Source organism: Cyprinodon tularosa, unplaced genomic scaffold (genome assembly GCF_016077235.1).
Source record: "Cyprinodon tularosa strain WSP-4 unplaced genomic scaffold, ASM1607723v1 ctg107, whole genome shotgun sequence".
In the NCBI taxonomy this organism is placed as follows: Eukaryota; Metazoa; Chordata; class Actinopteri; order Cyprinodontiformes; family Cyprinodontidae; genus Cyprinodon; species Cyprinodon tularosa.
The window spans coordinates 4,636,974-4,646,660 of NW_024037860.1; the positions used below are offsets into that span (position 1 = coordinate 4,636,974).

Here is a 9,687-nt window from a genome sequence, read left to right on the forward strand (position 1 = left end):
TGTATTAGTTTCATTTGGACAACTTAAAGATGGTGTTGTGCCAAACATTTTCAACTTTTCAGCTCATCTTCAAAGGGCATGTGTATCATTGAAATTTAATCACATATTGATATACCAATCTTATACACCGTGAATTGTTGTTGGTCACTTTTGTTTTTGTTTCTGCAGGTTATATAATGTGTAAGCAGGAGGAGAAGATGTTCCATCCCTGTTTGCTGACATTCCTGCGCTAGTACATGACCACAGCTACCTTCCTGTCCGCTTTGATGGCCTTGTGGACAACGCTCTCTTGTACATTATACAGAAGCTCAATAAAACCTTCCTTTTCAAAGGGCATTAGCCAAGCTATGTTTTTTGGGTAATTTTTTAAATCTCTGTCTTCCATGTGTATACCATCACAGTAGTGTAGGTGGGGATTTCAACATGCTACATCTATATATACTTGTGAAGGGGACTATTGTACCAATTTTAATAGCAAATAAATGTCACTTTTATAATGGTTTAAAAATAGGAACTTTTGTGTAATTACCCCTGATATATAATCCGAATAGTCTACATGAAACTTCAAAGTGTTACCTTTAATTTAAAACCTGGATTATGCTGCTACACCAAGAGGTTGCCACACAATAAGCCTTTTCTCACAGTATTCCATATTTTATTATAACAATAATATTCATATTATAAAAGTATGTATGTAAATATAAATAAATTAGGACTGTGAAATAATTAATCACACCCAAATAAAAGTGTTTATATATATATATATATATATATATATACACATATTAAAATATATATATATATATATATATATATATATAAATATGTATATATACAAATTTATATATATACATTATTTTATTTATATATATATATGTATATATATATATATATATACACATATTTATATATATAGGTATCTATATCTATATAGATATCTATCTATATAGATATCTATATATCATGTTGCCATTCAGTACACTGAGTTTTAATAGCATATATTGATTTAACATAAATACCTTGTGCATGTGTATATTTATTGCACCTGTATGTTCTATTCAATGTTCTTTTCATATGAAATACCATGGTTATAATTATTCATAAGTGTGCAGTATCATAACTACATGTCTGACTTTTGTTTAACAAACCAAACAATTAGACAATTCAGGAAGTTATGGTTATTTAAGTACATGCGCCTTTAAAACACAATGTTACGAATGAGCGAGCTGCCTGTGGCAAGATGGCCGCCACGTGCGGACGTCGACCCCCATTGGCCAGCAGCGCGGACGAGACATCTAGCCTTAATTATGGATATCTATGGAACGAAGCTTCTAAAAGCACGACGCGGAACCTTTTGGTCAACACACTGTACTCTATCGGAGGTAGTTTGCTGTAACACAGTTGACTTCCGCTTGTCATTCAGCTGCCAGACGGTGTACATTAAATCAGCTATTTAATCCCAGTAAGTTAAACTTTTTATTTTATTTTGTTTTTGGTTAAATCTATAACAGTTATATGTATCTGTTCACTGAATGAAACACACTTTATTTGTTTATTCATACCGATATTAGATAGGGGCAACGTAAAGATGAAGGTGAGGTTAATGTAGCTTAGCTAGCTGATGGTTACATTTCAATGCTTTTCAACGATATGTGATCATTTTTTATAAATCCTTTTTTTCAAACAGTTAATTTGATGTTTCTTGAAACAAATACTAAATGAACGACTATCAGACTGTTTTTTTCTAGTTAATTATATGTGGGTGAATTTAATTAGCCATTTAAAACATTTTATGCATGGTTTTTAGGTAAAAGCAACTTGTCGATCAGTCACTGTGACTTTAATATATTGTCATCTGTGAGTCATTTATAAGTGTGAGATTAGACCTATTCCGTAGTGAGTATTTACTGTATCGATTGGCCTGTGAGGATCAGTTTTTAATCATTTAATCATATTTACCTTAAACCTGTGTTTTTTTTTGTTTTGTTTTTTTGTTTTTTTTTTGTCTCTCTGCACAGGGAGCTGATTTTCATCAACAGGCGCCATGACACTTTTTCACTTTGGAAACTGCTTTGCCCTGGCTTACTTTCCTTACTTTATCACATACAAGTGCAGTGGCCTGTGAGTGTTTCATGTTTTTGTGTTTATAAATGACTCAATTAAGAATTAGAGAAATTAAATGGTCATTTGTATAAGTAGACTCCTGCTTCATGCAGCACTCAGCTGCAGCACCAACACATGCTCTGAGAATCTTATTTTATCTCATAAGCTTCTTAGTAATGTTAAGTTTGGGAAGAGGGGGCCTATAATCCTTTTAGGACTATGTAACGTGCATTTGGACCAGTCCCAGCTATTATGGTATCACATCATTAAGAAAAATTGCTCTTATATTTCATAAATCTGACATAACTTGCACTTTATGTCCTAGTCCCACTAATTAACCTAACTTTGTTTGTTTTTCTGTTCTTTAGCTCCGAGTATAATGCTTTCTGGAGATGCGTCCAGGCTGGAGCAACGTACCTGTTTGTCCAACTGTGCAAAGTAAAGGAACTGTTTCTTCTGCCTTCATTTAGAAATGGAGTGATCAGAATAGTTTCAGTTGATTAGCAGTTTCTGGGGTTTTAATGAAAACTGTACTAGAAATGTGTTTTATTTCAGTTTTTTTTTTTTTTTTCATTTATACCGGAGGTCTTCAGCAGGGAGCCAACAGAGCTACTGCATGGGGGTCCTAAAAGTTTTGTTTGATTAGACTTTATATATATATATTCCCCCCCTGCATGTTTCACACTAATTGAAATGTCTTTTAATACAAATTAACATGAATTCAACACACTGTAGTAAACAGATAAATGGAGGCAGAAGATGTCTTTCAGTCATCAATTCACACATTCAGCGACACACAGGAGCTGTTTCAATCTGGGCACCGTTTCATTCACAACACCTGTCCCATCAACCAGGAATCAGAATTAGAAATACTTTAATAATCCCGCGGAGAAATTACTTTCGTTACATGACTCCATCTGTTATAGAGTGACTATAGGACCAGTTTAATATAACACAATTTCATACAATATGTTCATATAATTAGGGGGACCCGCTCCATCTTGCCATCAGTTTGGGGGCCCTTGGCCTGGAAAAACGTTGAAGGCCCCTGATTTATACTATGAAAAGGAGCGACATCACATGTATATTAGTGTAATCACTCCCTGTATAACAGGGTTAGAATAATATTTTAACTGAAGACTAACTTGGAATTGAATTATTTCCAATGTTTTTAGTATCATTTGTTATTAAATAATGTGGTAATTTTAGATGGCTTTACTAAAACATTCTTCTTCTTTGTATTAGGATGAAAATGAAGATTTTTTCTAAACACTGTTTGAATTTACAGTTTAAATATTAACCATGCCTTTTCTGTCCTGATAAACATTCATGACGGAAAGGCAAAGGCTCACGGCACATTAACTGAATCATTCAGCCTTCATATTGTGTGCAGGGAGTCTCTTTCCTCTAGTTTCAGTTTTACATACCTTACTCCAAAGAAACTAGCTAGCTATGAGACTTCTTCTCTCATTAATCTAAAAACAATTATGATTTTTGAATTATTACCTGGATTCTGGTTGCATCTCTTCTCCCATTAATATCTGAACTGTTTCTGAGCATCAACAGAAAATGCATCGTTATACAAACTGATGTTCTTCTGTTGGAGAGCTTATAATCTCTTCATCCTTTATCTTTCTGTCTGTTAGATGCTGTTTCTTGCTACATTTTTCCCCACCTGGGAAGGAGGAGCCGGCGTTTATGACTTTGTTGGGGTGAGTCTTAAAAGTTTATTGTAGAACGAAAATCAGATAAAAATCTGTAGCCCTCTTTAGATTATTTTTCGTTACTAAACTCTCCTGTAAGTCTGTCCAGATTGGGAGCCATGTTGGCTGCTTTCAGTTGGGAAAACATGCAGATCATGAAATCAAAGATCTAAAAGGGATATTTTTCTAGCCTCCACAAGATAAGACTTAACATGGAATAAAAATGTGTTGATTTCTCAGGAGTTCATGAAGTCCACAGTGGACCTGGCCGACCTGTTGGGTCTTCATCTAGTGATGTCTCGTAATGCTGGGAAAGGAGAGTATAAGATCATGGTTGCTGCCATGGGCTGGGCCACAGCAGAACTTGTGATGTCGAGGTTAGCACCAACTCTCCTGCTGCAAACAAACATATTTCCTATAAAATTTATCCACATGTATAAATACTTAATATCTTTTGTTTTGATACCTTGATGTTTCTTCAGGTTTCTCCCTCTCTGGGTCGGCGCCAGAGGAATAGAGTTCGATTGGAAGTACATCCAGATGAGCTTTGACTCTAACATTAGTTTGGTGAGCAGCTTCGCTATAATCGCCCTTTTTCCTTTCTTTCCATTTAAACTCATGTTCCTGATGGTTCTGTTTGTTTGGGCTTATTTATATTCTAGATTTGTTAACCTAAATAATTGTGTGTTTAGGTCCATTATATCGCCATGGCAGCTGTTGTGTGGATGTTCACCCGATATGACCTCCCTAAGAGCTTCAGGCTGCCGGTCACCGTGCTGCTGGCCCTGTGTGTATATAAGGCCTTTTTAATTGAGTAAGTCACACACTCTGTTACATAAAAACGACAGCGTTACAAATCTCTGTGAAAAACATTTAAAGCATAGATTTAGATTGACATTTAGAAAGTCTGAAACAGGCGCATCTACTACATGGCTGATGTGTTTTGCTTATTGCATACCTGAGCAAAATGATTTCTTCTTTTCAGAGTTTGTAGGTAGTCATGTGAACCACAGGATCTCTGATGGAGTTTTTGCAGCTACACCTAGAGAAATATATCTATATGGAGTGTTTCTTTCAGTGATTCAGGTGGAAATAAGCTGGGAAATGTGTTTAGTTTTGGCATATAGAAATTATGCATTTTTTTCATAAATGTTTCTTTTTTTTTATTTTAGTTTTTTTTTAGATTAATGTGTTTGTTTAGATAAACCTGCATAGCTTATAATTAGGCTAATCAGTGAACCCATGGCTGTTCATTATGATGGCGGTGATGTCACTGAACTTAGATATTTTCTCATGTTTCTTCATTGCTTTCCCTTTTTTCTCTGCACTGAGACATGTTGCATTTTAGGGTGATTTACTGAGACCAAGCTGCATCTCTCAACTTAAAGGCCAAGATATTCTGCTCACGTCCCATGGCACAAGCTCCAATGTAGCTTCTATTATTTCTGCTACACTAGCTGCTTAGAAGCTCCCACTATGCACAGTGTGACCAGATGTCCTGATTTATGCAGGACGGTGCTGCACTTATCATTGTCAGTGTCCCACAAATGAAAACAATGTCCTACACTTACTACATCAAATCTTGAAAAGTCCAAAAAGAAATGAAATATTCAGGTGCTTTTATTAAATGTAAAGAAAGCCGAGCTACAGTCATTGTTTAAAGGAATAGTACACCCAAAACATGATTAGCCTTCATTTTCTACTCACCTCCATGCTGAACAACACTCTGGAGTACTTTTTTGATATCTCAAATGCATCTGGAGATCTGGGAGGCTTCTTGCTGTCTGCTGACATTCAAATAATGGAGGTCCATGGCGCCCGAGACAGAAAGGTCCATAAAAGTCCACAAAAACGTGTCAATATTCCTCCATACTGCTCGTCCAATGTAATCCAAGTGTCCTGAGTGGGTAGCATCCAGAATTTACTCGAAACGAAGTCATTTAGAATGTTTTTAGAGCATAAACAGTAGTGTATAGGATTTCCTAATAGCGCCCCCATGCGCGCTCACGATTCTACGGAAGCCGGCAGACCAAACCAGCGCATTCAGCTCGGCAAAGAACTCATGCTCTTCCTCAACACTGAAGTCCTCAGACATTTTTCTTTCGTTGTTTCTTTCTTTGCACAGGTAAACAGCACATTTCTTCTTCTACGCTTGCATTATCGGCAGACCAGACGCTGAATGCGCACTTTCTTCCGGTTTGGTCTGCCGGCTTCCGTAGAATCGTGAGCGCGCATGGGGGCGCTATTAGGAAATCCTATACACTACTGTTTATGCTCTAAAAACATTCTAAATGACTTCGTTTCGAGTAAATTCTGGATGCTACCCACTCAGGACACTTGGATTACATTGGACGAGCAGTATGGAGGAATATTGACACGTTTTTGTGGACTTTTATGGACCTTTCTGTCTCGGGCGCCATGGACCTCCATTATTTGAATGTCAGCAGACAGCAAGAAGCCTCCCAGATCTCCAGATGCATTTGAGATATCAAAAAAGTACTCCAGAGTGTTGTTCAGCATGGAGGTGAGTAGAAAATGAAGGCTAATCATGTTTTGGGTGTACTATTCCTTTAAGATCTGCTCCACCTGCCAATCAAAATACAAAGCGGCACTTTGAGGGATTTTTGAAGCTCAAAGAAAGTCGCCTTTTTACTTGACCCATCTTTAGTTCTCTGAGCTCATACCACGTTTATATAACTATTTGAATGAATTTTTCCAAATGGGGCAAACCTGACTGTTTACCACCAGATTTGCTTTTTATTTTGCCCAAAGCAGATGGTTTTATTTCCTCAAGGTTTCGCTCTCTCTGGCTGACTCAAGACATCCCTGTTAAGTTGCTGTGTATGTCCTTAAAGAACAGACCAGTGGTCTGTCGTTCAGAGCTATACAAGCACAGCTGCAGAGAATCATGTGTGGTCTGACAGTTGCATGCATTTTCCATGAGATGTAATTTCCCTAATTTCTTACCCTCCAATTCTCCATCAGAGTGGCTGCTAAAACATTTCCACTGTTCCCCAATAAATAGGAATATAAGAGAAAATTAAAATGTGATCTGTAAATGAGGCTGTTTTTACCTCTGTTGAGGTTATTTGTTCATGGATCAGTCTGTAGATTTACAGTCAAGGATTAAGTCAGGTTGGTTTTTGTAACTTATTTATTTTTTCTTATGTCCTCAGGTTGTTTGTCCATGTGTTCGTTTTGGGCAGCTGGACAGTGTTGCTGGTGAAAGCTGTGCTCACCGGCGCCATCTCTCTCTGCTCGCTTTTCCTTTTTGTCACCCTTGTTCACAGTAACTGAAGAAATCACAGCACACAGAACAAATCCTCAACAGTCACAGTTCCAACTGGAGAGTCAGTGACCGATGAAGTTAGCTTGAAAATGATTGGTGCCGCTAGTTGGAGCAGACTGACTTGATCCAGGAACTGGTACAGCGACCAGCTTCTCCAGTTTCTATTGATCGCTTCTTATGAGCCCATGAGGACAGAGAACCTTCTCTGGGTTGATTAGTTGATGCTAACGAAGATATTTCACCCTCAGAGGTCTTCTTCAGTATAACTGGCTTGTGTTGTTTTTTTTAAAAATGTGAATTTTGTATCGATGTTACTGTAACTGAACTAACACTTAATAAAATGACATTTCTTTCATCTGTTCTCCAGTTTGTGCTTTGATCAGACTTTAAAGTTTTTATTAAAAGGGACATCTTTAAATATGCAGGCCATGTATCCGTTTTTGGTATAAGAATAATTGCATAATTGAAGCATCATCATAAAGACTTCAATGCAAAACATATTGCATTTGAACTTCTTGGAGCTATAAAACAAAACAAAACCTCTAATTTGGATCATTGATGCTAAACTCAAACTCTTTGGTCAGACAACAGATAACTATCGATGTTTAACAGAAGAGTGGAGCTAAGGATCTAATAAAGATGGCAGTGGTTAAGCTTGAAGAGGTGCTGTAGAATCCCACAGTCTGCTCTGCACAGGACTCTGGGTCTGACGCCTACTGAACCTGAGGCTTTATTGTGATTCTGTCTCCAGTTGCCTCTTTACCTGATTTCTAGAGAGAGAGACAGACGGAAGTGGGAAGGAGCAGCACCATCTTCTGCTTTGTTTAAAAACAGCAGGGTGATCCATGGCAGAGAGAGAAGGTTAAAGTTTGAAAGACGGGGAAGCTTTGGGTCAAAGGAGGGTGGGATGTCTGAGTTGAACCAGTTGAAGAATGTGTTCAGGTAATTTGCTCTGTCCCGATTTCCATCTGTCTGATCCTCCTCCTGCTTGAAGCCTTCATGCCTCTGATGTCCTGGAACTTCCTCCTGTATGCTGCACGTCTTACCTTGATCATCAGTTGCTTCTTTGTAATAAACACAGACTCTGCTAAAAGTAACGACCGAATATCTTCACCTAAGAAAAGGAAAGTAGAGTGTACTTAAGCACAATAGTGAAATAATGTTTAAAAGTTTTCATCTTTTGCTAACTGTGGCGGTCGACATAAAGATACTGGCTCCATCTGCTTTTGTTCTAAATTAGCGAGTTTATGGACTATGGCAAAAGCAGCTCAGAATATCACATTCTATGGAAATCAGTCCTTTACTAGAATTATAGAATTTATTGCATAATAGAGCCTGTTTCCTAAAAGTACTCAAAGTTCCATAAAAGATCTATGAATGTTCAAAAATATATATATTTAGAAAACACTTTGATATGTTTCACTGCATTTTCACAAAAAAATATTTAAAGTTAATTGTAAGTTTCAAGGATGTTTTTTTTTTATGAAACTGAGAACGAGATTAACAACAAATGAGAGCGGCCTGCTTAAACATCACTGGAATAGAATAAAGGCAGCAACAGCAGGAAATAAACAATTACTAGAAAATCAAGAACTCCCAGTTGAATAAAAACGATTTAACCATCTTGAAATATGGAATAAAAGGCCAAGGCCTTTAAAAATAGGAGTGCTCATACTGCAGCTCCTTTATTATAATGAAAGAATGTACATCACTTCAAAATTGAACCATTGTAATTACAATCGTATGTTATTCTTTGCAAACTGAGAGCAATGATACATTAATAAATTTGTTAAATGAGTGCAAAAAAGAAAAAGAAAAAACAAACACTGTTTACAGCAGTCACACTGCATATTTTACCAGAAACCTTGTGGCACTGACGTTTGTCCTATTGGTTATTGTTAGTTCTCAAAATGCAAAACTGTCATTGAGAGTCCCTGTTATTCTACATGACCGTAAAGTGTCAGTTCAAACTCATAAACAGAGATTTTCTCTCATGGTGAAAGCTGTCAGCTGATAATGTCACTGATGCTAAGGTGGGTTGGGGGATTAGCTTCATGTTAAACACAACTCAACTATAGTTTATTATAAAATATTATTTCTGAGAGCCGTAATATAGAAAAACATAGGAATCCTTTAGTAACAAGCTTCCCTGCCATGAAATGTCGATATGTTGTTCTTAACCATTGCTACAGCCACATATGTACAAGACAGATTCAGGGACATTTAAAAATAGCTCAATCATGTACATCCAGTTTTTGTTAAGAATTTATGATGGAAGCTTTTTTTTATAAAAGCTTTAACAACTTTTATCAGTTTAAAATGTAAACCTAAAAGATTAATCACCAAAGTACATATAGTCAAAGTACCAGTGGACACTTGCATAAAGCTATATCCATGATTATTATCTCGATCGCTGTCATACGAGCAAAAACATCCCCTTTTATTTTATAGATGTGTGTAATTGATCTTTGAGTTTTTGGTTTAGTAGAAATTATTTTGAATGATAATCTGTCAGGGATAATGCATAGTTATAGGCGTAACAACCCACATTACCTCAAAGTCTACCAAGAAGCTACTAATTTCCTGTCATTA

General features: G+C 36.7%; 1 protein-coding gene across 1 annotated transcript; it reads left to right on the plus strand.

Annotated features, from left to right (window-relative positions):
* The first annotated feature begins 1,326 nt into the window (after window positions 1-1,326).
* On the plus strand, window positions 1,327-7,455 carry tmem147 (transmembrane protein 147). The gene is made up of 8 exons (XM_038289925.1): window positions 1,327-1,462; window positions 2,019-2,121; window positions 2,472-2,541; window positions 3,750-3,815; window positions 4,047-4,183; window positions 4,289-4,373; window positions 4,499-4,620; window positions 6,983-7,455. Exons 2-8 carry the CDS (start codon window positions 2,045-2,047, stop codon window positions 7,101-7,103), a joined length of 678 nt encoding a protein of 225 aa, XP_038145853.1. The 5' UTR covers window positions 1,327-1,462; window positions 2,019-2,044; the 3' UTR covers window positions 7,104-7,455.
* Window positions 7,456-9,687: the final 2,232 nt, after the last annotated feature.

Excerpts from the sequence above, each read along its gene's own strand:
- tmem147 (XM_038289925.1), top strand. The coding sequence starts at position 2,045 with ATGACACTTTTTCACTTTGGAAACTGCTTTGCCCTGGCTTACTTTCCT. Across the intron at positions 2,122-2,471 it reads ACATACAAGTGCAGTGGCCT|CTCCGAGTATAATGCTTTCT; the intron begins GTGAGTGTTTCA and ends TCTGTTCTTTAG. Across the intron at positions 4,184-4,288 it reads GCAGAACTTGTGATGTCGAG|GTTTCTCCCTCTCTGGGTCG; the intron begins GTTAGCACCAAC and ends ATGTTTCTTCAG.